The following is a 27,615-nucleotide window of genomic DNA, read 5'->3' as shown; positions in this document are numbered from 1 at the left end:
TCGTCCACATCAAACCTCAGGATATCTGAGCATCTAAGAACCAGTTGTTGTTGCTATAAGACAATACCAACATCCCACAGCCAGCTTGTCACAAGCAGAGACTTTTTAACAATGAGAAAAAGAGAAACATCATGGAATTAAACAAAAAATTGGAAAGCCACGCGTCTTTATTATTCTTGTTATATATATATATTCTTCTATAGCACCAGCCTCTTAGAAAAAGGTACGGCTCAAATAGTTTTTATTTAAATACTGCAAATTAGTGAGCAGGAGCAATGCCACCAGTAAAACATGGAAATTTGTATGACAGGTTTCCAAAGTAAAGTTTTCAACCCTAGACCACGAGGAGTTTTTCAGAGCTCCAGGTGGGAACACTTGCATGCCTTTTTCACCTTAAAAAAACTCTGAACACATCTTTAAACAGGAGTAATTCAGAACTTCAGAGAATATCTGAGCTCTTCTAAAAAGGAAAAACAACAGTAAGGAAGAAAATTTTGCATAGTTATGTTAAAAGAGAAGAGAGTGTGGCACAGTAGCCACACATAAAACCAGTTAAACCCCACTTTTATCTGTCACAGTCACCAGGAATTTTTATTCTGTACTATTTCATTTACACTAAATGCACTTATTACTGGTTTTGAGTCTGTTTTCTTGCTAAGACATTATATAACAGGAATTAAGGAGCCAGAGCTCTTTGAAGCATCCTCAGCACACAAGAAGACTGATTCACCAAGTTGTTAGACACGATGAAAGAAAAGATGCATGAAACCAAGAGCCCTTGCACCATCCTCCTCCCCACTCATCTGTTTCGCCTCTGCCACCTATCTTCTAGGTTATGGTCAGCAGGGTTTAAAGAGCTTCAGCTTTGTGAATCTTTGGGGGGTTTTTTAAGACATATTTTAGTACCAATGTGTGCAAAAGCAGCCACCCAAGGCAGAACGGAGTTTTTATCCTGAACTGTTGTACTGGTCCTTTAACTTTTTATGACTCATAGTTCAAGTATTTGGGAATTCCCCTCTAAATATGAGTTTGACACACTTGCATTATGGAAAGTTATTTTATTCAAAAAGTAACAAAATGCAATATCCATGCAATACCCAGGTCTATATTTAACACCACACAATTGGGTTTTTCTTTTTTTCTCTTTTTTTTTTTTTTTTGCAATAAAGCTTCTAATTAAAGACAGATTCAAAAAAAAAAACCGAGAACAAGACTGAATAGCAGAAGTAGCAGCATTGAAAGAGACAATCACAGTGTTACACATCCAAACAAGTCTGGATTTTTTTTAACTATTCAAACAATGTTAGAGCTGTTTACCTCCTCCCCCGGACCCCCCAGCTGCATGTAGAGTACACAGCTTCTCTCTTACCTGTGTGCTCAAGTCCCTTCTTGGTGGGCTGGCTACTCATCAGGGATCACCTGACTAAAGCCTGGAAAGAAATTAAAATACAATCAGCTGACCACCCTCGCTCACTGGCTTCCAGCTTAAAAACTCCTCTCCACAGCACTTTGTCATGTGAGGCAGGACAGGACCAGCTGTCATTGCTTCAGAAAAAAAGGGAAATGGGCCCCTCTGTTTCCACCTCCTTCCTTCCTCCTCGCTCACTCTTTCCTATCTGTCCCTGCCTCCGACCTCCTCCCTTTCTCATTCTTCCACTTTGCTCATTCACTGCCCGCCTGGCTGGGGTCTCCCAGGGGAAGCCGCATTCCACAACGCACAAGCATTTCCCCTGCATCCCGAGGTTTCTCAACAAGCTGCCTACACATTTGTACTGGAGGGAAAAAAAAAAAAAAAGAAAAAAAAAAGGGAAGGGGGAAAAAAATTAAAAGGGAAGGAGAAAAATAAATCGGAGAAAAACAGAGAAAAGGCACCGCATTCCACAACCCTCAGTCAGCCCTGGCAGACTACGAGACATTTTCAGTCACACAGCACAAAATGCATTAGTCAGAGCTGAAAGACCACACACTTTGTACCACTACCATGCTGACAGAGAATGGTCTGAGCAGAGCTACAGGAAAAAGGAAAGGAGGGGTTCCTATTGGTGCTTCCATTTTACATGGGGTGGTCACCTAAACATGTGAAAAATCCGCAGGAAAAGGCCCAAAGTTGCCATTCCCAGCAGAAACAATGTGGACGTGGGCAGCGGGGAAAGCTCTCCGCTCACAGAGCACGACCTTTGCACAAGGACTCCCCCTCCAGCAGGATGTGTTATCCCAAAGACATTACCTAAATCAGAACCTCTATCTCCCCGATGGTTTGTTCATAGGAAACGCAAGCCTAGAAAAAGTGAAAGTAATACTGCATGATTCAGATTCCCCGAAACCACATATACTTTCAGTTCAGGCTTCTCTCTTCTTCGCTGCTCCTTAACAGCTCCGCAGCTTTATCCATCTATGGAGTTTTGTTTCCTCTACTTACGCAGTTTCAGCCCTCCGTGGTCGCAGGGAATCTGATCAGCAAGAAACGAGAAGGGAGCTCGGCGTAAAAAAAACCCAAAAAACAAAAAAAAACCCCTCCGTCCTCATCCCAATGACCTAATCACTCATCTATCTGCTCACTGCTTCCGTCCCCCACACGCACTTATCTCTGGCTCGGAGGCATTTTGGGAGTGAGGACACGGCTGGGGAGAAAGCGGCGCTTCCAAAATCACATCAGAGAGGGACAGCACTGCGAGGAGCACGCCTTGGTGTCCACTGGGAACAGCACCACGGAGTCCCCAGTCCCAAATTCCTGCTCCCAGCTCCAAATTCCCAGCTCCCAGGTCCAAATTCCCGGCTCCCATCTCCAAATTCACTGCTACCAGCTCCAAATTCCCTGCTCCCAGCCCCAAATTCCCGTCTCCCAGCTCCAAATTCCCTGCTCCAAGCCCTAATTCCGTCTTCCCAGCTCCAAATTCCCTATTCCCAGCCCCAATTTCCCTGATTCCATCTCCAAATTCCTGGCTCCCAATCCCAAATTCCTGCTCCCAACTCCAAATTCCCGGCTCCCAGCCCCAATTTCCTTGCTGCCAGTCTGAAATTCCCGGCTCCCAGCTCAAGTCCCTGCTCCCAGCCCCAAATTCACTGCTCCCAACCTCAAATTCCCTACTCTCAGCCCCAAATTTAGTACTCCCAGCCCCAAATTCTCAGCTCCCAGCTCCAAAGTCACTGCTCCCAACTCCAAATTCCCTACTCCCAGCCCCAAATTCCCTGCTCCCAGTCCCAAATTCCCTGCTCCTCGCGGGACTGTCCCTAACACACCCTGCCCAGACCCAGGGGCTTAACCCAGAGTCAGGGAAGTGTAGGGAGGCGGGGGGAAGATGGGGAGAGCCCTCAAGCGCCTGCACTGGAATTTCTCTTCAGGAAAGTCCATGCTTTAATGAAAGACTGATACTAGATACCACAAAGAAACTTTTATTTCTCTACACACATGACTCAGATGCATTTTCTGTGTGGGTTATGCGGTTGTGTTATGTTTCATCTTAAAAAACTGTTTCAAAGAGACCTTTAAACATTAGTTTAAAGAAAAACTAGATGTGTTTATGTACAGGGAGTGTTTTTAAACTACCTTTTATTGCACAATGCTGTATAAAGCAGAGACACTAATGTCTGTTTTCATTATAGACATAATTTGAATCTAATACTAAACACAATAATCTGTAAAAATATTTATTTTAAGTTACATCCCTAAATAGTTGGTAGAAAAGTAAACAAACTGAACCCTTCAGCAAAACAGATCCCCTTAGTTACAGTATTATCTGTCCTCTTTTCTCATGTTCTCAATTTTGAAAATACACTTACTCACTGCGTTATTGACTTAGATGCATTAGTTTATAAAATAAATGGTAGCTGCTGCTGTGCAGTATTTCAGCAGAGGAAGGCTGTCCAGAACTGCCTCAGAGACCGAACACTGTCGCCATTATAACAAAACATTAAAATGAATAATTCATGAGCAAAGGAAGTACCCTACCATTAAAAGGCACCGAGTATTTAATGAATTGTCCAAAAGCTACCCCTTTTACTGCCCAGTTCCTCTTACTACTTAATTATGCCACATTTTTCTAAAATGGCATCAAGTAGTAATCAGCAGAAACACATGGATCACTTGTAGGAGACTTTCCTGAGGAGTAAGAAATAAAAGCTAAAAAATGAGCCAGAGAGAGGGAGGGGGGAAAAAAGGTGTTTATGTCTGATGATGGATATATTAAGGAAATGAGACTTGAAGGCTTTTCCAAATTGTGCTTTTGAACCTTGAAAAGGAAGAACATCGACAAAAGTTCTTTGCAAAAATAAAGGCAATCAGTTCTTTGCCTTTATCTGGTACCTTCTTTTTCAGAATCACAAGGCATCGTGAAAATGCTCAGGAATGAAAAAGTCCCATTACTGAGGACTTTCAGAACTTTTCTCCTCTTTATAAGGTCTAAAGAAGACTAAACTATTTTCTCCAGGTCACACAGGAAGGCTTGGGGACTGAGGCAAGAATAGAACTTCATCTCCAGGTTACCAATCCTGTGCCCAACAAAAAGAGCAACTTCCTTGCTTTATGCTAACAAGCATCAAAAAGTCCAACAGTCCTGCAGGTTTTAACCTAATGAAATGAACAGTGGTGCACAGGCATTTTCTGCAGGGTTAGAGGAAAATTCTGAACCATTAACCATTTGTGACACCAAAACTATGTGCAAACTTAAGTTTTGAATAACATATTTAAAGGAATTTAGTCTAGAGTAGCATCTGCTCATGTTTCTTTTAGCTGCTGCACAAAACACACATGCAGAGCCTGGAAAGAGATTTATTTCTAACCCACACTTTCAAGCTTTTCAAGACATTCAAAATTGGTACACTAACATCAATAAACTTCTCAGATTTAATTTGAACCAACTTCCAGTTCTTAAGATTGAAGAAATTGCATCTCCAAGACATTTTGCCTACGGGACAGCGTTCTATAATGTCAAGTAAAAGCCATCCTAAATATCTTTACTTACATGGGTCACTTTTTAGCTGTCCTACTCTCCTACACTATTGGGAAGAATTCAAAAAACAATTCTTATTCCAAGGCTCTCATTGCAACAAGTTCACCAATTATGTGGCAGCAAGCCCATTAATACTGAGATACAAAAACCTGTCCCCCAGGCATCGTGGATGGAATGAAAACATGAGGTGCTGCATTGCAAAACCAGACACTGTCCCTGGTCAACACTGATGCTCCTGGGCTTTTTATTTTTAAACCAGTTGGCTTCTTGGCAGGGCATCGGTAAGAACTTTTTTTGATTGTGACTTTCCAATTTCTAGGTTTTTTTCACTTTTTAAAAAATTTCAGTAGCATCTATTTGAGAGAGATGCTCTTTTGATCTGGTATTAGATGGATGACTCTCATTCTGCCAAAAAAATTTGCCCTTCAGTCAACTCAGAGCTGCTCCCACAGCAAGTCCTTACAGGAATAAGGAAATGCTCTTTAACAGCTAGAACAATCTGTACAGTTACACATATTTTTAGTCTTCAGTCCCCAAGGAACTGTGCGTAGAACTGAACTGCAAAACAAATATTAAAAAAAACCCCATAATTTGTTGTTCAATATAATTAATATAGCCCAGCTCACAGCAAGCAGGTTTATTGTAACTGGCAGACTATTTCAGTACAAATGACCATTAATGGTTTGATAACTTGTGGCAGGAAGAAAGAGGAGGAAAACCCACAAAATACTTATGATAACTCTTCCAAAGATGGAAGAAGTTATCTTTTTTTAAAATTTCACCAAAAAAAACCAACCAAGAAACCAATTAAAGAAAGAAATGCTATGAACACTTCAAGTTTATCTCCTTCAAAATATTTATCTTGAGTCTACATTACAGGAGAAATTCTGTGTTGACATAAACCAGTATGAGTGTGTCCACCAAACCAGCAACCTCCACCAGAGCATCCAGACTACTGAGTCACTACCTAAACACAAGAGAATAAATAGCATCAAATAAATTACTTCAGAGAAAACAATGAGAAAGATCACCACTACTTCCATTCGGAAGTAGGTGAAGGGAAAAAAAAAGGAAGAAAAGGAAACAAAAAGTCATCATGTCTGTAATCAGAGCAAAATTTCCAAGTGAAAGGAACTTAATCAGCATTTTGCTTCTTGGAGAAGAGAGAGAGGGGATGGGAAGAGACAGGAGAGACTTGTAGAGTAGTAACAATCAGATTGGTACATTGTTCAGTGTGCACAACTGTCTCAAAACTACATTATGGCTGCAAGCAAGAATGAACGGAATTATATGTATCAGTGTAATGATAAGGTGACAATCTAGTGCAAAAGAAAAAATAATAAGAAATCAAAGGTGAAGGAAGTGTTCAGCTATCCAAGAATAACCCATCTGATCTCAGTATGCCAAAAGTGTGGTCAGATAATGTATACAAATTCATATCTAGGAGCTTAGATATGTTTAGAGAGTTTTGATATTTGTTTTACCACCAGTGAGTGAATTTATGTTCCACAGAGCAGTGGTGTTTACCACACTGTTGTTTACTTGTATCAGCAGAGTTGTGTGGACTGTGCAGTGAACTACTCGCAGACCTTGCAGTGCTACAGAGGAGCAGAACTTATTACCTAAGCCTTCTAAAATAAAAACCAGTTTTTAGACATTAATATAAACTAATTTTATAAATAAAAAAATAACTTATAGAGGACATTTTGAGGGTTAAATAAACAGATGCAAGAGTAGTGAAGGTAATTTCCACCTTTTTTTTTTTTTTTGTAAAGAAGTGCCTCAAAGGAGGCATGTCAGCACATCAATAAGATCACAGAATAGTTTAGGCTGGACAAAACCTCTGGAGGTCATCTGTGCTCAAACAGGGGCACCTGCAGACCATTGCCCAGGGCCACCTTCAGAGAGCTTTTGAACACCTCCAAGGACAGACTCTACAACCTCTCTGGGCAAGCTGTGCCAGCGCCCTGTCACCCTCACAGTGAAAAAGTGATTCCTAACATTCAGATGGAGCCTCCTGTGCCTCAGTTTGGGGCCACTGTCTCTGTTCCTGTCCCTGTGCAACGCTGAGAAGAGCCTGGCTCTGTCTGCTTTGCAACACCCCTTCAGGTATTTGAGCACATTTGTGCTCAAAGCCTTCTTTTCTCCAGGAACAACAGTCCCAGCTCTCAGCCTTTGCTCACAGGTGAGATGCTCCAGACCCTTCATCACTTTTGTGTCCCTTCACTTGAAGGGATGTCCCTAGTAGCTCCATTACTTTTAGTGGGGAGTCCAAAACAGGACCCAACACTGCAGATCATCAGGGCTGAGCAGAGAGGAAGGATCACCTTAGGATGCCCCAGGGATGCCCTTCCTTCACCTGCTGGGCAGCACTCCTCCTAACACAGCCCAGGATGCAATTATTCCTTTTCAAGGCAAGGGCACGCTGCTGGTTTCTGCTCAGTTTGGTGTCCACCAGCCCCCCTGGGCCTCTTCTGGAGCTGCTTCCCAGCTGGGCATCCCTGGATGGGGCACAGGACTGTTCCTCCCCAGGGGCAGGGCTTTGTGCTTGCCTCTGTAGGTCCTGCAGGTGTACAGGTCTTGGAGGAAAGGAAAAGTTGCATACTTGGACTAAGGTGCACACTGCTTTTATTGACACCATTATTTCTTACTTTCAGACACAGGCTGGGCTTCTTGAGACAGGTTTTGTTTTCTTTCCCTTCCCTCCACCACAAGGAATCCCTCAGCCTCACTATTCTCTTCCTCTCTCTCTCTCCAATATCAGGTATTCCCTGGAGTATAAAAGGTAAGATTTTAGTGACAGTTCACTTCTGTTACCTTGACATTTTCTGCCTCTTCCACAGTTTTCCAGCATTTTGAGAGAGTGGGCTTAGAACAGAGAACTTAGAAAGGAAATATACGTAAAATATTTCCATAATTAAAAGTAGTAAAGATACTCAGGTATTTGTTTGTAGGATGCTCTCATGTTGTTTTCCAACAGAACTAAAGCAGCAAAAGCTCTCTGAGTTTGATGAACTGGTATAGTCCCACTGCAGTCTCTGAAATGTCAAACTATCATAGGAAGGACAGCAGAAAATGTTTTCTTTTGGGTCTTCTTATCAGACAATCTACTGCCAAAGTGGTAGCTACCAAACAAACAGCTTCTCTGACACAAATGCAGTAACCACAAATTCTCTCCAGCTTTCACAGGTGCAATTCAGTTCTTCCAGTCCAGTTTTCTGGTGGCACCTCCTGCAGCCAGTTCTCCAAACTCCAGAGGGCTCAGGGTCTGCCCAGGGCTGCACACCCCATGCCTGGGACACACTGCAGCACCTCAAAGAGCACAGAGCAACGATGTGCAGGCACCAAAACCCACCCTAAGCACCCCAAATTACAATGGGACTCCTTTCCATGCTCATATTTGAATCCTTTGGGCAAGATGTGTGTCCAAGACCCTAAAGCTCTTTATCACATAAATGTGTACGTTGCCTGTCCCAAGGTAAGAGCAATTATGCTCAGCCATAAACCAGAAACTACTTATAATTCAACAAGACACAGAGGCAAATCTAGGCCACCTTACCACAGCAGAAAAAGGGAAACAAACTGGTTTGTTTCCAGAATAGGACAGCAAGTGATTTTTCTTACAGCACAAAGTTTATTGAGAACCCCTCAGACATTGGCAGCACCAAAAAAAAAAAAAAAACCAGCCAAAACAGAACAGAGCCCTGCACCTGTGCCTCATATTCCCAATGAAATTTCATACACTCTGTCCCACAAAAATAATTACACTGCCAGGGCTTAGATTTTCCTCCCATCTTTTCCAGTGACCTCCCTATTTTCAAATCCGGTTTTATGCTCTGAAATATTTACAGACCCATGATCTTTCTAATTAAGGGGGAAAAAAAAAAGGGGAAAGGTATCTTCAAATATTTCTTCTTTGCTATTAATACACTTCTGAAAACAATTAAAAGCTTCTCCAGAGCAACATTTCTAAGGAAAATATGAACTCAATCCCTTGGCTCAGAAAGGTGCAGGGATATTGTAGCTCTGAACTGGCTCCTCAGGGACCAGCACCAGTTTAAGTACATTGATATTTATTCAGCTTCCTCAGAGAGGCCAATAAAGCCAATCAAGGAATGCAGCACCAATAATTACTCTCACTTCTGCTGCAGTATTTTCAGGTGCTGCAGCTTCAGGCTTTGGTGGTGACATATTTTGTTTGATGCACAGTAATAATTTTGGGATTTTGCTGTGAATGGACACCCTTAAAGCCTCCTTTTGGGGCTCAATGGCTACAATGAGACATGCTGTGAATAATCTCACTGTGCTGGAGGCGGGCACACAAACAGGAGGGCTGCAACAGCTCCCTCATGCCTGGAATGTTCCTGTACAAGTGAATTTTTGTCCCATATATACAAAACCAGGAAGAATATTTACTGCATGTGTCTGTAAAAACATCTGCTCAGTACTTTTCAGCATCCTTGTATCTTGTTATATCATCTCAAGCAATGATTACACTAAAAAAGAAGAGTCCTGCAGTGATTCCCAGTAGAAAGGAAGGAGGAAGATTTCAGGAAGATTTCCCATTCATTGTTCTTTTCCAGTTCTATCTCACTGGGATTATTCAGGACATCAAAAACTTATCAGCATAAACAAGACTGATGATCAGTGATCAGCACCCTGCTCTCTGTTCTGTTCTACCAAGCTGTTTTATAAACAATCAATGCCATAATTAATAAGCAGTGACATTCATCAACAAGAACTGCACTTGCTTTCACTGATGATGTATCAAAAAATTTAAGTATTCTTCATAATAGCTAAAAAGGTTCATTTTGGTTAGGTTTTGTTAAAATAGAGAAGAAATGAGAGTTGTAGTTCTCTGGTCTTTGAGAAACTGTCATTATTTTGTTCTAGTTAAAAAAGTTTCAACAACTTATTAAAAAAATTATCCTGTACAAATGTGATGTATTAATTAAAATTCAAATAGCTTATTCACAGTTTTTATGGCTAGAAGCCTAATTCTTTTCTATAGCATGTCATTATTTAAATCAAGTCTTATTTGAGAACCATGGGAAAACATTGGCAAACTGAATGAATGTCAGATTTCAAGGAAGAGTGGGAGCAAGAACAGGACAGAGAGAAAGAAGGAGTTTTCAAGACCTAAGGAATGTTAAATTTGCTTATGCAAGTCCTTAAATATAATGTCCATTGCACCTAAACAATAGGACTGAAAGCCATGATCTTGAAAGAAATTATCTCAATGACTTTCTGAATCTTTCAGGTTGTGAGCCAGATGGAGACACATGTGGGCTTGCAAGGGACCAGCTTTTTAGAACTCTTCTTAAGTACTTATCTCAGGAAAACTTAATTGCTGAATTACTATTCCCAGTTCCTTAATGCTTTTGCAGAATCATTAAGGAGGTAAAAAGGCACACAGGTTTGTAAAGCATTAGTGCTTCTAAAAGTGTATGATGCACAAAAAGGTATCTGAAAGATTGGGAAGTTGAGCATTCAAAGGCAGATGGGGCCAGACTGAAGGACCCTTGAGCACCTGTAAATCCATCTTGCTTTGTGTGTGCACACACCACGATAAAAATCCTCTGTTATTATTCAAAACCTAGATTTCTTTTTTTTTTTTTTTTTTAATTTTTGAACAGGTCCATCCCAGTCAGTGCACAAGATCATTGGCTGTTTGCTCAACAAGCAATGGGATATTCCAGTTTACTCTGCCATTCAGCAGATGGTCACAGACTTTCCTGCCATTTCCTATTTAACTCCAGCTTTGAGACTTCAAATTTCTTCATGGGTTTATCACCACCTTATGCATACTGGGAAAATGAGTTCCATAATATTTATAAGCACCGCCTACCTATGAAAAAAGGGGAGAAGAACTATTTTAATTTCACACGTGGGGAACTGAGCTGTAAAGAGAGCAAGGCTTGGATGACTGTGGTCATCCAGCTTCAGCTGTAGCAAAGAAAATGAGAAATGGTGCCAGGCGACCTCAACCAGCTGAGCTGTACTGAAATATATAATAATATATAACATATATTTATTTAAATTGTGTATAAATAAATACTGAAATGGTTCAGCTGCTTCCAAACCACCCCAGCCATGCCCACAGCAAGACCCTCCCACAGATCTGGGCTGGGGGCAACCATGTCTGAGTAAGGTGTCTCCAACCAGGAGCCAGAGACCTTCAAAATGCAGCTGTCACTGACCTCTCTGAAGGACAGGAGGCTGTTCAGCAATGCCAAGCAGTCAGATGTTCTGAAAATGGGATAAAGGAGGAGGGAACACAGCTTTGCAGCAGTGGTGAGGGAATGGAGTGTCCCACAGACCTTGGGAGAGCCCCTGGGCAGCCCTCAGCTGTCCTTAAGGGAGTTGTTCTTGCTTTGCAAACTTCTCTCTTTCACAACACATCTTTCAGAAGCCATAGCTGTCACATTTTGATGTACCCCCATGCAAATCCACCTGAGCTAGTGAGTGCAAGAAGGAAGTCCTGTGGAATAAATATCATGTGAGCATGTAATTAGATCCTCTAACATGGCTAAATAATCAGAACTACAGTGAGCTAAGACAGCATAATAAAAATTTATTCCAACTTTGGATAATCTTTAGCACCTACCTTATTATTTTACTACCTTATTATTCAATGTGCTTTTATTCAGTATATTTTTTAAAACCCCAGGGAAAAAAATGTAAAACAAATGCTCATAGGGAAATGGCCCAGTGTGGAACAGCTGAATCCACATGACATTTGTCTCTGTCATTTGTACTAATGGAGGGAATAATTACAGCAGTGAGATGCTCTCATCCATGCAAGCCATCATTTTGACAGTGGGTCAGCTACACAAGACATCTAGGAAAAGAAAGGAGCCTCTGCTCAGAAATCTTTGGCTCTTTGCAAGGAGCAGTGCACCTGAGTTGCACACAACTTTTGACCCATTTCCTCAGCCTTGACATTTTCTCCTTCTATACTCTTGATTTTTTTTCCTTTCAGGACTTGTTCTTCATCCACTGTCAAGCTTCCAAGCACTGGCCCTCATCATTACCCCACTGGTCCCAGCTCCTCATTTCCTTCCAGCATCTAGTCTAGTTCTCCCTTCTCTCTTAAGACTTCTTTCTTAAATTCCCTGTTTTCCTGACAAAATGGCCATTCCTCATCTCCCCAGCTGACTTAATTTCCCTTGCTTCTCCCCCATCTCAGATCTTTGTTCTGGATTTCTCAGGACCTTTGTCTCAGTGTTTTTATACAGAAGTCCAGCCCTGGTATAATAAATTCCCATCAGGACTATTCCTTCCCCACGCTGTACTCCACAGTCTGTCTAATGTGTCCACTGCAAAGAAGTGAGGAATTTGCTGGAAAAACTACTAAATTTACTTGAGGAGGGTCTTTGATCTCAGTTTTAATATCCAGGGTCTGCATTGCTATGTACAGCAGGTTATGTCCATGTTTAATTGCACTTGTCAAGGGCAAAGTAAAAGGATGCTGCCTCACCTCCAAGTCTCAAATCCCTACCCCACAGTACAGGCAAAATGGCACTAAAGGAACAGAAAACAGTCACAAACAGCTGAACATATTTCACCTGACAATTTAATTCCTCCTCCCCAAATTGTGCCCAAGGCAGAGATGTGATGAACAATTGATGTGGTGTGGTGGAGTCAAGCTCTGAAGGAGAGCAGGCTCTCGAGCACAGAGCAATTGTCCATTTATTCTCTTTCCCATCCTTTACTCCCCAGCACAATAAATTTTCCTCCATGTCCCTGGACAAGGGATTAGGCTGACACATGAGCCACGGTCGGGTGCAGACCTTCAGCACTTACACAGCTCAGGAGCTGCATCTGGTTCCACCAACCACACCCCAGTGAAGTGCAGTGGTGGCCTCCAGGAGCAGCTGAACGAGGCAGCATTCCAGGCATGGATGTCAGAGTGAAGGACAAACAGTACAGGAGCCACAGGAAACAACAAAAAAAAGTCCACTTCTCACATTTTCCCTTTTCCTGGAGCACAGATCTGTCCTGTACCCGCCACCAGGCTGCTCATGAAGTCACTGCTGAGTGATTCCTCCCTGTCCTCAACTCACGAGCCTTTCTTAATTTCTCTCCCCTCTCCACTTGAGGAGGGGAGTGAGAGTGGCTCTGGTGGCCACCTGGAATGTAGCCCAGGCCACCCCAGTCCCCAGCCCCACCTTTCCCAGCAGGGCACTTGTGGGCATGGCCCAGCCCAGGCCATCAGAAATAACTCTGGGCTGCACAGGGGTCCTCTGCTGCCTGATTTTCAGGCTCAAACCCACAGAGGTGGTTACAATTAAATCCTGCAGAACAATTAATCTACATTTCATCTACAACCATTTCGTCTACAAATGAAATCAGGATACTTCCCAGATGAATTTTTTAGTTCAGATTTACAGCACCACTTAAAGCAGGCTTTTATAACTTATTATAATTTTTATTGTATTTTGTAGTCACTCTATATCACATATATCTTTTGCAAAACTCAGTTCTTTTATAGTTTTTAATGTTCTGAAAGCCTGTTTTAAAAGTTTATATGAACCAAATTATTTGTGTATAATTACACTTTTATTATTTTTAAAAGAACTCTTAATCTCCTTGACAAAAAAAAAAATCTTTTTTGTTTTAATAAACAAAGAGACTAAGCCAAAATATGCAAGGTATTGTGCTGGCATTCCATTTTCAAAAAATAAAAGCTAAGGATACTTTTCTAACAAAGCTTTCAGAAATTATTCCTCCTTTAATTAAATCCCTCTTTGCTGGAAACTAACAAAATGCCATTAAGAGCAGAAGACAGTTATTATCTTTCAGTCATTTTCCTTCTGTATAATACATTATTCCTAAGTTTCAGTGATTCTTGCTGTGTTATCCACCTCTCCTTTAAAGAAAATACTCTGTAACCATAGCAATACTTTCCCACCCTGGTATTATTTCCCGCTGGTTTGTTCCAGGCTTTTTGCACATAGCAACCACAGCAATCCTTGGTCCAAGCTGGCAACTTCTTCTTGGCAACTCCTAGCAAAATTGGTGGATCTCTAAACTACCAAATACGCAGGTTCACATTTTCAGAACAAGATCAACAACTCTCTTCTAAATAAACTGAATTTCAAAATCATAACTCTACTTTGTATGGTATTTCTAGTGCCACAAATGTGAGATTTTGATATTCTAGATGCTGTCTTCTAGTTCTATGACTTTCTGCAGAGCAATGCAGCAATCCCTGCTTAGGCAAGGCTGTGACAAATCACTGTAATTCACCAAAATTGCAACAAATCTTTAGGGTCCTGCTTCAAACCTGCCCGGTTTTTCACTGAATTCACACAGAGGAACACCAGGTGTACCACCTACACCTCACCAGCTGGGCTCAGGTTCACGAAGGCAGCACCACTCCTGCAAGGCCTGAGACATAAATACTTTGAACCCAAAATCTCAGCACTCAGAAGCCACAGAACAGGGCAGATCTTGGTGCATAAGTGCTTAACAAATTCCTTATATTATTGCACTACTGATCATGCAATGCCATTAAGGTTCTCAAGTCTTAGCAGACTATCAATGTACTTCTTGATCTCCACTGTGAATTTGAACTGAAACTTGTTTTTCCTCTACAGAAGTAAAAGCACATGAGAGAAAAAGGTGCATTAAAAAAAAACTTAAAACTAACCAAGCTTGATTTTGTTCAACACCTTTCTAATAGTATTTTAAGTTGCTGCCTGATAAGAACAACAAAAGCACTAGTAAATTTTGAGATTAGGTGAATTTTGCCACTAGTTGAGTTAGTTTTCATAAGCTGCATAGTAAGGCACAGTCAATGAACTGTGGTGAAACAGCACAAATTATGTCTGGGAACAACAGTAATTTAAACCATTGGTGTTTGACTGTGACTCCTCTCATCCCACTGGAGTCAACAGGGCTTTTGTCATTAACTTCTGTCAAAATCTTGCCCCCACTCACAATTTTTTCCTATGAATCACCCAGGGATATTCCCTTCATATGCTCTCTGGAGGGGGAGTTCCAGAAGTGGAACTAGATGTGCAGGACAACTTTGCATTTGCAAATCACCTACTGAGAGGGGTGATTTTCTTCCTTTGAAGAGAAAAAAACCCCATTTTTCTCAGTCACAATGATAGAAACAACCAAAGGAAGTTGGATAGGTATAAAATACATGTGTGTGTGTATATATATATATATATGCACACACCCCATGTATTTTTATTTATTTATATGTACAGCCCATATTTTTAATATATATATACAAACCCCTCCCATATTTTTATGTATATATACAAACATAAATAAAACAGAAGGGATATATATAAAACAAAAATTCAAATGACCTAACATATTTATGACAGCTAACAAAAAATAGAAATAAAAATAGAAATACACTAAGGCAGTATCAGCTGGCTAGGTTGGTTTGAGGGGTTTTTTTTTAGAATCTGAAATTCTAAAGAAGAAAACTAGGGTGAAAAAAAAATTTATAGAACAATTATTCCAGGAGGGAGAGGAAAGACTACAGATTACCCTACTGTTTTAAATGTTGCTGGGTTAAAGCACAGCCTTGTTTATATTCTAATTTATGGATGCATCAGATACCCATACACACAAAATTCCTCTACAACCATGAACCCAGCTGGGGCTACACACCAGAGAAATATACACTACCCAGATGGGGCACAATAGGAATATAGAAACACATTCCTGATGAAAAAAATTAAATCTTTACATCACTGTTGTCTGTGGGATTTTTGTCTTTTTGTAGACTGGAGTTAGACCTTTGTGCATGAAGAAAGAGAACAAGAACCCAGATGTGGAAATAGAAAGGAAACAAGGTATGTCATAACTTTTTCCAATAAGAGCTAAAGAGAAGGACAAAAAGTTATATTTTGCTATTCTGGTATTTTGCCTAGCAGAGACACATATTTATGAGTAACTTATATAAAATTTACTAAGGTTTTCTTTTTAAAGAAAAAGGTGGAAATTTGAAATTAGGGGTTCTTATGACTTAGTTGTGTTCACTGAAAGATTAGCATAAATACAGAAAATAGGAGTAATTTTGTCACCAGAGCACTTCAAAATTAAGATTTAAAACTAGCAAAGTGCCCTATCACTGTACACTGAAACAGTACTTTTTATTTTATCAGCTGTTATGCTCAATTTGTAGGAGAATTTCCAGACAGAATCGTTCAATTGATGATCACAAATAAGAAAAAAAAAAAAGGAGACATCTTCTTTTTCCATAAATGAAGGTGGTAATAGTTTTATTAAATTCAAATTATGTTATTTTAACATGTTGATCAAATGCATCATGAAAACCAAACATTATTTGCTTCGTTTAGTTTTATGAGGGTACAATGGGAAATGCCATTCTCTCCAATCACAGCTTTTCTGAATGTATCCACTTCACTGGTCTCTTAACAACAAATGCAGTTACATTTTACTGTAAAATAATCAAATATTCACTTCCTTGCACATAACAGCTATTTTGTTTTGGATGTGAACACTTTGGTTAAATTTTCTATTATCTAAAAGATGCTATTTTCTAGAAGGCAGCATCCTCATTTAGAAAACTGTGTCATTTTCTGACTCTTGATTTGATTTAAAGAGAGACCTAAAGGAAATGGAATTACTGAGAATTATTTAAAATTTGAAATAATAACTAAATCCACAATGTTAAAAAAAGTACTTTTAAAAAAAATCTATTATTATTTCCTATAAACTAATGAAGGATTCACAACATTTTAAATAACATTTTGCCAAGGTGCCCTTGCCCAAAGTCACAGGAAATGACTTTGAAAACTTTTTCAGGAATTAAATGCAAAATGAAGTCAATATTTTTTCAATCAATTGTCAGGCTAAAACAATGTGTCTTTTAATTTAATTTCTGTTTATAATGGTTCAGGTTGACATGACTTTAACAAGACTTCAAAAATCTGCATAATGCTTTAGGTACATCTTGTGCCTCTTACACAGACAGGTCCTTGATTGCAATCCTAATTCCTTGCAAGTTTACTTTTCTTGCTCTTATTTCATGTGTTTTGGAAATTTTTAATATTTATCCCTTCTTTTAAGAGGATAACTGTTCGAAGTTTTACCTTCTGGAAGCTGTGAAAGTCTTAGCCTTAGTGTTTTTGTGGTTTTGTTTGGTTTTGTGTCTGGTTTTTTACCTAGCAAATAGTGGTTTTTTTAAAATTGTAAAGGTCTCATTACAGTGACCTTCCAGACACAATTTGCATATTTCTCCATAAATTAAGAATAAGCATTGTTTTAATGAGGGTCTGCTTAAAGAATGTTTGGTTTTTTCCCTTCCCATTTCCTGAAGCCTCAGAACCCTCTTTCAGAAAACCTTCTGTAAGTGGATCTCATACAGGGACATCAAATGGTCCAATATCCACCAGAAAATAAAGAAGTGTTAAAGGAATCAAAGCAGGAGTGAGGTCTGTGACAGACAGCAGGTATTTTGGGAAGTTAAAGAATAAACTTTGTTTACAAATCCATCACTTCAACAGAAAAAAAAAATCATTTTTATCCCATTTTTACTGGAAAACTGTGAACCAAACCCACAAATAAACCAGCTTTAAATTGCAGCCCTGAATCTGAGCAGAAGGAAGAGCACAGCCCTGTTTGGGATGTACACATTAACCATTGTGGATGCAGTGCTCCTATTAGAATATATTATCACACAGTATCCAAGTTTATCAATGCTGGCCCCAATTCAAATATGCCGTTAGATGCCTTACTAAGTGCTTCACTAAACCAAGCCTTTAATGCTATTTAAAACTAACTTAATACAGAAAAGAGCTATAGATTAACTGACACATCTATTGCCTTTTTTGTTCCAATCACTTCTGTTTAAGTGCACTGCACTCTGGGGAACATAACAACTTGGTGGGGGGGAGGAGGGGAACCCCAGCAAGTTATGTTTGACCTGGAATTGAAAATTCAAACAGCAGACCATTCCAGACCTCAGGCTGTCTGATCCTTCCAGTCTCACGTAATCTATTCAATAGTTAAGCCTCACTCCCTATTACCCCTTAATAGTGGTTGTGCCTTTTATTGAATTCCTCAGAGCAAATCATCTAAAACTGGCTTTGAATGACCACGTGGCTCCTGGAGTTGATTTGGAAACCCAGAAAACAAGACACGTACCAGTGTTTGAGCAGCTGGCCACAAAACGACAGCCTCGGGCAGGAGCTCTGTGGCACAGGCAGCAATGCCAGAATCCAGCTCCCTCTCACAGCACCTGATGCCTCAGCCAGGAGACCCTTCTCTGTCCTTGTGCCTTGTCAGTCACACTTTCCCACTCTTGTGACGAGGGGAGATTCAGAGATGAGATGTTCTCCGAGTGCACCATTAGTGGGATGTTGGCCACTTCAAAGCTATAAATGAAGGCTGCCTGCAGAGCCCAGCACCTCCTCTGGACAAGGGCTCAAAGCAGGGAACCCCCTCCTTTGAGGGGTTTTCAGCAATTCCCAGAGGCTGCTGCTGCCATGAACAAGAGGGGAGTTGCACACAGAGGCAGGTGGCAGAGCCCCTGGGAAGAGAATGTTTTCAAGGGCAAATGTCTGTTACAGCTTTGTGCAGAAAAATTAATCTCAGAAATATCTGTGGACATCTCATTACCTGCCTATCCCTGATTCATCCCCTAAACACCATAGTTTTATCACAGGTGTGTTTCTCCCAGGAAAAACAAACACGAAAACAAACAAACAAAACTCAACAAAACCTCCAGTACTTACCATTTATTTCAATTCTGCTACAGCACACACATCCATGAAAACAGAATTAAAGTAACACGTGCAACTTTGATTTCAGCATTTCCCAGTTCTGGTGGCCAAGATTTGTCACCTTAGCAAGTTTTTAAAAGTGCATGGTGTGCACGTAAAGTTTCCTCAAACTTAGGGGAGAGAAAAAATAATCAAACCAGGCAAATTCCTTTTTTTTTTTTCTTTTGGGGCAACCTGTCAACTACTGCACACCTGAGAGACAGGTGCATTAGACCCAAAACCAGGGTCCATCTTACTTTGCAGCACCCCAGGCTAGGAGAGAAAGCAGAGCCCAGAAATCTTGTGTTTCAGGCAGTGTTCTGGGGAGCAGCAGCATCCAAGCTCCCCATGGTTGCCCCTCATCTTCTGCCATCTTGCCCTCTTAACCAATCTGATTTAATGTCTCCCTTTCCTGTGCTCACAGCAAGTCTGGCCCTGTTTCTTGCCTGTTTTGCAGCTTTTGTTGCACACGAATCAGAACTGCTTCCCACCCTCATCCACCATCTTCCTCTGCTGCTTGGAGCTTTGGAGCTTTGGTCTGCCTTATCCAGCCGTCCCATCCTCCAACTGAATCAAATTAATGGGACATGAGGCTGCACTTGAGGTAAGATGTGCTAAAACACAGAAATATCCCAAATACATTGGTATACCCAGTCCTTCTTCAGCCTCATGTTCTTCCACCTTTAAAGAAGCATAACTGTCTTCTTTTTACCCTTTTTTCTTCCCCTCTGCCAATCAGAAGACATTTTCACAATCCATATTCCCCAACATACAGCCTGGGGTTTGTTTTGAGCCAGAACAAAAGAAATAACTTCTTCCAAGTGGTGTACAGTGCAGTTCTGGAGTCAAGGCAATTAGGCCTAAAACTGTCTGAAGAAAATGACTTCACATCCCAACTGAAGAGAGCATATGGAACAAAATGTAATGGAAGAATGACACAGCTGAAAACAAAACAAAGACGTGCCATATTTCATAACAATGCAGATGTTAAGATATTGAAAATATTTTTAGCATGTACCAGAGAACACAAAAAAGAAAAAACCCATTGGGAATAAGAGTTCAGATCTACATTGTTCCCCTGTTTTCATGACGTTTACAATAGTATTATTCCCTCCCACCCGCCACGAATTTAAACAGCTCCAAAACAAGCTCTTCATTTTGCCAAAAAAACATCAACATGTTCATTATTTTTAAGTCTATTCTAGTGAATACTACCTGAAACAACCCATTCAACTCTCTGCAGCTGGTTTTCTGCCTTCAGAGGCCTTAATTTTCTCTACATGGACCTCACTTTAGTCACAACCATGTTGGGCCTTTCAACTCCCCCTCCATTTTTAGTTTTGAGTTCCAGTGTACACTTAAGCCCCAGAAACTCAAAGTAACTTAACTCAAAGGGCATATATTTTATTTCAAAGTCAATTTAACACTGTAGGAGTTGTTCATGTACACTCAGTCCATTGTGTCTTATCATCCTTTTCCATTGCCCTCTCCTCTGGAAATTCAATTTTGCTTCAGCTGGGCAACCTACACATCCTTCAGCTGTTGAGGAAGGCAATTTCTCCTTTTATTTTGCCCATGACCTGCCCTTCTGCAGACACACAGGTAAATCCTACATAAAGGGAAGACCCAGCACACCATGACAGAGGTGCTGTGGTGCCCAGCCAGAGCAGGTGACCTTGTGTCGTCCTCAGTGTCACTCTGGGCTGTCTCACCTGAACACCCCTGCACGATGCAGCTCTGCTGGCCATTGGTCTTCGTGACCCCCAGCTCCCAATGACAAGACCCATTCCTTGCTTTGCCACTCTGCTGCCTTTCTCCAGAGGGTGAAAACAAGGCACAAATGCAGCCAGTGTGGGGGTTCTGAATTCCCCCACCCACCCCAAAAAAAAATGGTTTGCTGGGGTAGGCAACTTGATGTCACAGGGGGACAGAGAAGGGAGTCAGAGTTTTCTCACTATAACTCAATTCTCCAGTTTCCAAGAACCAGCATTCATGGTGACCTCACCAACTGGACCAGCTGAGGAGCAAAAACTCCAGCCCCTCAAAGCTCCACACCCAAAAAGATGCCAAATACCATGAGGTTATACCTCCTTTCTCAGCCTCCTGAACATCTTGTGAGATGTACAACACCCTTCATTTGCACTGAGGGCTCTGCACATCCCAGCAGCACAAATTCCACGAGCACAACACAACCAGTGCAAATCCTGGATGCTTTCTCAAAGCTTCAGACTTCCTGAACTCATGTTTCACAACACAGTCTGAATCCTCACCTGCCCTCTGGGATGGGAAGTCAATGTCCAGGAATGGGTAATGACTGCCTGGATAATTCACTCCACTCATGAGCAGCCTCAGTTATGCCCCAGCAACAACTTGGATAAGGAAGGGACCCACACAAACTGAATTATGCTGGTGGTGACAACCCATGTGAAGCCCTGGTGTTTCCAGAGGAGAAATAGAGAGTGACAACAGAGGGGCTGCAGGGAAAACAGCAGCAGTTAACGGGGTGATATTTCCATGTCCAGGGTCTGCACTGAGGAAAACTTTGGGTAAGACCACATAAGGATTTCAGCAGCTGAGCAGCCCAAGTCTAGTTTATATTGGACAGGAATAGAGAGTATGTTTTGAAAAAGTCTTCAGGCTGGAGATCTACAGTGCTTTTCCTGGTAGCTCACCTTGTTACAGGGAACCAGCACACACCAGGAATTCCTGGTGCCTGGCAAAGCTCCCATTACTGAAACACATAAATGGACCAAAAAGGGCTCGTGTGAAGGCAGCTGAACAGCTCTGTGATGATCTTCACTTGTCAGTTGTCCAAAACAGATCAATAGTTCCAACTTTATTCATGGAAAAGCCAACATTTCACTTCATTGTCAGGAAAGAAATGCTGCTTGCTTCTCCTCTCCCAGATTTCTCAGGCAGCTCTGCTACCACTCCAAGGACACTGCACAGCTGAGAGTCCCCAGGACCTATTTCCCAACCACTGCCACCATCCATGGCAGAGTCAGAGGGTCACACTAGACTATTTACACAAGAGGAGCAGCTTTGGAAAGCCTGGTTTAGTCTGCCTGTCTTCAGTTACAAACTACCAGACACAGGTTTCAGAAAGATCTGCCAAGAAATTAAAATCTAACTTGTCAGAAAGGCAGAAACAGATTGCAGAAGGGCAAACTGGAAACAGGGGAGTTCCCAAGAGGTCTTAGAGTTTGTTGAAAAAAAAAGTAAAATTTTTCTAGTTTTTCCCTATGTAAGAGGAAAGTACAGCTTGACTTAATTGCAAAGCATAATGATAAGCCAGCATTTATGTATATGACTCATTTTCAAATAATTACAAAATGCAGGGAGATACAGAAGACACAATTTAGGACTGTTTTCTTACTCTTAAGACTCACAGAGTAGAATCAGGTCTACAGTAGTGTTACAAGATTCAGACACCATATCTAAGCAGATTTATCTCCAGTTAGGCCTGGTATTTCCCCAAAATCCCATCTGCAGACACCAATTACACCCAATGAAGGCAAACTCTAATGCTAATGCAAGGCCATACTCCTCTGAGAGCACACAAAGCTGGTGTGTGTCTGAAACCTGGGACCACAGCCTGGACTGGCACTGCTCTCGTGGAGCTGCAGGATCGCTGAACAAATCACCCAACACGTGCCTGGCAGGCAGTGCTGTGGAAAAGAAGGATTAGGGCAGTCCTCAGACACCCAGCAGATACAAGCTCACCGATCTTGCTCCTTCTCTGCATGGCCAGATCAATACTAGAATGCACAGGCATTGGAACTGTATGCAGAAGGTGCTAAATAAAAGTGGAGAAGAAATAGAAGAAGCCCCAGGTGATTTAAGGGATGAAACCAAAGTGCCTTCAAGTGAGACTTGAGGATTTAAGTCTGTATAAATTATCGGCGAGGGTAATTTGCTTGAACAGAGTACCAGGCTAAGTGATGGATTCTCTGTCATCCCCTTAAGTTTTTGCAAGATACTGAGCACAGCAGAATCATTGCAGAATATATTTCTGTGTCCTTTGGCGTGCAAGATGTTTTAAAAGACAGCATGAGGATCTTTCTGGCCTTGAAAACAAAATTCTGCGGGCTGTGCTAAAGCTGAAGACTGAAATCTAAAGAAAATATTTAATGCTTTAAACAAATAATGTGTTTCTTATTTAAATAAAACCACTTTCATACAGTAAGCATTATGAGTGGGGAAAGCACAAGCATTTACAAATGCCAAATCAGCTTGACAGAAATTTTAAGAAATAATTTAATTTCTATGAAATATTTTCTGCTCATTCTCTAATTGGGGAAAATTCAGGCGAATGTCAGTCTCGCCTCCTACCAATTATGACCAAAATATTGCCTTTTACTTCCCATCAGTGACACACCAATACTGGCATTTTTATTTCAAAATTTGTATGTGAGGGCAAAGTTAACATATCAGTAAAAGGCTGTGGTTAGTTAGGTAAACTCCCCGTGGTAAATTTAGTTATTTCCTGATGTCACAACTTAGTAAGACAGGAAAGTCTTCTGCCAGTCTCCACCTTCTCGACATATGGCAACTCATTTCAAACCAAGAGGAGATACAAAAACCTCCCCTCTTGCAATAAAGCAATTAATCACTGTCTGCTAACTTTCTTTCCTGCTTTTGTGCCACTTTTTAATGGAATTCCCCACATTCTTCTTCCAAATATAGATTTTAGGTATAGCATTAAGGAAGTTATTAACACCAAATAAACAATTTAATTCTATGTCTCTCAAGGCCATGGGTCTTTGCACATCTTCACATCCTTTTGTCATCCTCAATCCCCTCCCAGTAGGTGTAGAAAATGAAAACATAAAAAAAAAGAAAATGAAAATACAGGTAGAAATGTGGCAGCAAAAAAACATGTAAAGGAAGTGCAAGGTCAAGAAGTGCAAATATTAAACCCACCCACATTAAAAACTGAGAAATGCAATTAAGTTAATCAATCATTCAGGTTTCATCAATGTGTTTCTACTTGAGGGACAAGTAAATATTACAAATTTGAGTTTGGAATTTAACTTTAAAATACACACATTATGCATTTGAGGGAATCTTTCTGAATGAGACTAGACAGTGAATATGATGGGAAAGAGAAAATAATGAATTAAGAGAGAGTAAAAAGAATACAGAGCAAAGGCTTTGTCTGTTGTCCAGTGTCCCATTCTACAAAAAACTCCCTGAGACCAGAGATGCCATTTACTTCTAAAGGTCCCAAAATCCATGCATTGTGAAGCATCATGGATATCCTCAGTAGCAAACATTAACTTTTGATTCAATACAGTGTGGAACCACTCAAGGGGATGAGGAGTACAGCCTCCAAGGACTCAAAGCCAGCTTTGTCTCCATAGAAGTCTCATTTTTTTCCAGAACGAGAACAGAGATAGGGACAAGCTACAAGAACTGAAATTCTTGAGTTGTAATTAATTCATTAGTGACAACTTTGTAAAAGCACCACATAATATTTTAACCATGTATCAGCTTCAAAACTCTCCTCAATTCAGGCAAGATAAAAAGCACAGTTTTATACACGGCAGAACAGGACAAGTTCTACAGAACTGTGATGAAAATTAATGACTATATTATGAAGCAAATGATACCAGCCACTAATTATTTGCAGCTCAACTAAATGAGAAGCACCCTGAGAAAATTCCAGCTAGTTAAGAGTAGTTTCTAGCTAGAAAATCCAAGCTGTTTGGATTCTGCACTTTCCAACAGCCACTGGAATTGGAAACACAACTCAAGCACTGAAACACTTGTAGGGTATATTTTATACCAGGTATAAAATGGTGTAATACAGAGTTTAAGCCAACCCAGGTGGTGCAACACAACAAAAAGGTGTAATTCCCAATCATTCATCTTATTTTTCCTTTGCAGATAGGAAAAATCTGAGCTGCCTTGGGCAGGGGGATCCAGCTCCTCACCAGCGACATCAAACGCAGCCCTGCTGCAGCTGGAGGAGTCAGTGGTCTTCTCTGGAGGGCAACTCAGGAAAAAAAACCAACTTGGAAACTCAGATTTGCCCTGGAAACCCCAATCATTTTCCACTAGCCAGGGAGGAAACACAGTCAGTGCTCCCTCCAGATTAAGGACAGCCTTTGTGGATGCCCCACCAAAGCTAATTCCCTCACACTAACACTCCAGCAGACAATAATGCTACCTAAAAGAGGGACAGAAGGACAGAAGGAGGAGAAACCTCGCCTGACAAAGCAGGAGCATAAAATGGATTTATCAGAGTGGGAGGAAAAGAGTGATAATGAAGAACATTTCAGTGAGACCAGCTTGAGAGAGATTAACATTCAGTGCAAAAAAAAAAAAAAGTTTAGAGAAAAAAAATCACAGTAAAGTGACTGCCTTGGGAGAGAAAAATGTGCTAGATCTTCAAGGTGCCATGTGGCCACATGTCTTTACCAGCAGAGCTGGTGGAAAACCCAAGTGACTGAAAGGTAACTGCAATCAGCTTGTAAAATAAGGGAAGCTTCTTCATAAGGGTCTTAGACTACAACAGCATGGAGACAGCAAAAGTAAAAGAACATTTGAGACAATTAGAGCAGGCAACAAAAACATCTATGAACTTTAACAAGAAGGCAGAAGTATTTCTTTCCCCATATAACCAAGGAAACACACAGCTGCCACTCAAGGAAAGTCCTGTGCTATTTCAGAAACATTTGGTCTAAGAGATGAAACTTTTTATCCCCAGATACACTTCTGCATAAAATACCAAATGTAAGGGTTGGGCATCTATAACATTTTCAGAAGAAAATATTCCCCAGTTCAAATGTGGAAAATTAAAGATAAACATATTTTGAACACATGACCACTGAGGAATAAGAAAATAATCTTCAGCAAGCAGGTAAAATTCAGATGTAAAACTGGAATCATGTAACAAGACATTTGACAAAATTATTTTTAAATGGACTTTTTTATTAATACCTGTTTAGTTATTCAGCCATTACATATTTTGCCTGACCTTATTGTTTGGCTCTCTATTCCCTAAACTTTTTGGTTCTTTATTCCCTAAACATTTTGACAAATTTTTGTCCTAACCTCTGACTGCATTAAATGTAAAGAGCCTGATGGACATGACATCTACACATTCCTCTTTTCCACTGAACAATTTAAACTCTTACTGCTAATTACAAAATTCTTGCCTGAGTGCCACTGCTCACTAAGTTACTCAATGTAACTCTGTGTCTTTTAGAACGGTTCCATATTTTTCTAAAACTTCATTTTTTACACCACACTACTCCCCAAAAACTTCACAGATAAGTTTGATTTAATTCTAACTACCTAAGAATTTTCCTTCTTCCCAGCTTTTATATCATCCACAGGTTTGTCACATCCTCACTATGTTCCAAGACATTAATTAATGAGACATAAAACACAAGGAAATTTCTGTGGGACAAAACTTTCTTCTATCTTGAATCATTAAAATTAAATAAAACCTGAAGTAATTGTTGAAACAGTCATAAATCAGCAATCTACTTAAGTAATCCACCTGGCTTCAAGTTCTTATATGTTTTGTAAGTTTTGCTGAATCAAAGGAGCTACAGCAGACTTCTTGGAAGGACTGACACCTTTTAAAGGTTTCAAAAGTCATCACAAGCACTACCTCCACTCTCCTCCATTCTCCAGCCTCAGAAATACAAAACAATTCTATTTTAGACTGAGATTTCTAGGTCTGTTTACAGGGGAGCAGAGTTCAGGGGGAGGAAATGCTTCTTTTCACAGACTTCATTAAAGATTCACAAGACATTTTTGCAATAAATTCATAGAATCATCAAATTGTTTAGGCTGGAAAAACCTTTAAAGCTATCAAATACAACCATTAACCCAGCACTGCCAATCCACCACTCAAATATGTCCGTGTGTCTGAAATATCTGCAGGGACAGTGACTCCACCACTTCCCTGGGCAGCCTGTTCCAATGTTCCACTCTTTCCACGACAATTTTTTCCTAACATCCAATCTAAATCTCCCCTGGTGCAACTTGAGGCCATTTCCTCTTTTCTTGTCACTGTTACCTGGGAGAAGAGACCAACCCCACCTGGCTCCAGCCTCCTGTCAAGGGTTGTAGGAGGCATTAAGGTCCTCCTGGCCTTCCTGTTCTTTGGGAGTTAAAATTAAGAAAATCAGGGTTGATGAAGATAAGGAAACTTCACCCCAGAGCAACTGCTGTGTCTGGATGCTGCAGCTCCTTGAAATTCCACAAACCATCCAACAGAACCCCCTGCTCAAAAGCATCTTCACCACAGCCAACAAAATCTTGCACCTTTACAAACAGAAAAGTTTAACAGGCAAATGCCCTCATGGGAAAGCATTTGAGAAAAAAGAGTTGTCAGTTCTTGGCTGGTCTCTGTAAAGGATAATATGAATGTTTATCTGGTGAGGAAAAATATATTGAATTGAGTAACCCTCTCAAGGCATTTGCCACCAGCAAGCTGACACAGCACACCACCACTCAGAGTAGCCCAGCTTGCTCTGACTGAACAAACAAAAAAACTTCTCCAAACTTCATAAAATAACCCAGTCTGGGTCAATGGGGAGAGCACTGTTATGTCTATGTGTTTGATATGCTGTTAAATAGTCATTCCAATTAGAAATTATTTGTGCATGGGCTAAAGCAACCACAGAGATTATGTTTACATGTGTCAAGAAGCACCAAGATGGATCAAAATTTTTAAAAAACTCCACCTATAAATTTGATGATTAAAGGTAAAACTGCTGTGAAGCAAAGAAAAAACAAACAGAAAAATGAAATGAGAAAAGAAGGCATATCTAAAAGTTGAAAAAGCAAATTGACAAGAGTTTCAGGGTCTGAAATTAGAGGACCCGGAATTTCTGTGCATGCTCAGGAGGCTGCAGGATGCAAGGCTGTAGGAGGTGATGTCAGAAGTG

The 27,615-nt window shown here is 40.6% G+C and overlaps 1 protein-coding gene across 10 annotated transcripts in view; it reads right to left on the bottom strand.

The window, feature by feature from the left end:
- The window catches only part of LOC135293073 (cAMP and cAMP-inhibited cGMP 3',5'-cyclic phosphodiesterase 10A-like), a 123,550-nt gene that overhangs the window by 85,754 nt on the left and 10,181 nt on the right, over positions 1–27,615 (bottom strand). For 4 of the 10 annotated variants that reach the window (XR_010355243.1, XR_010355252.1, XR_010355237.1 and 1 more), the window contains exon 3: positions 1,370–1,430. The exons of 1 other annotated variant lie outside the window; for it this stretch is intronic. Coding sequence is in view for 3 of the 9 variants with exons in the window: in XM_064407084.1 (XP_064263154.1) it covers positions 19,455–19,647 (193 nt within the window). In the remaining 6 variants the exon portion in view is untranslated. 5 more of the 10 variants (XM_064407100.1, XM_064407084.1, XR_010355265.1 and 2 more) reach the window with 5 other exon arrangements.

This window comes from Passer domesticus, chromosome 2 (assembly GCF_036417665.1).
Source record: "Passer domesticus isolate bPasDom1 chromosome 2, bPasDom1.hap1, whole genome shotgun sequence".
Lineage (NCBI taxonomy): Eukaryota > Metazoa > Chordata > Aves > Passeriformes > Passeridae > Passer > Passer domesticus.
Note: the sequence above shows the minus strand (reverse complement) of the source record. Positions and strands in the feature narration are given on the sequence as shown.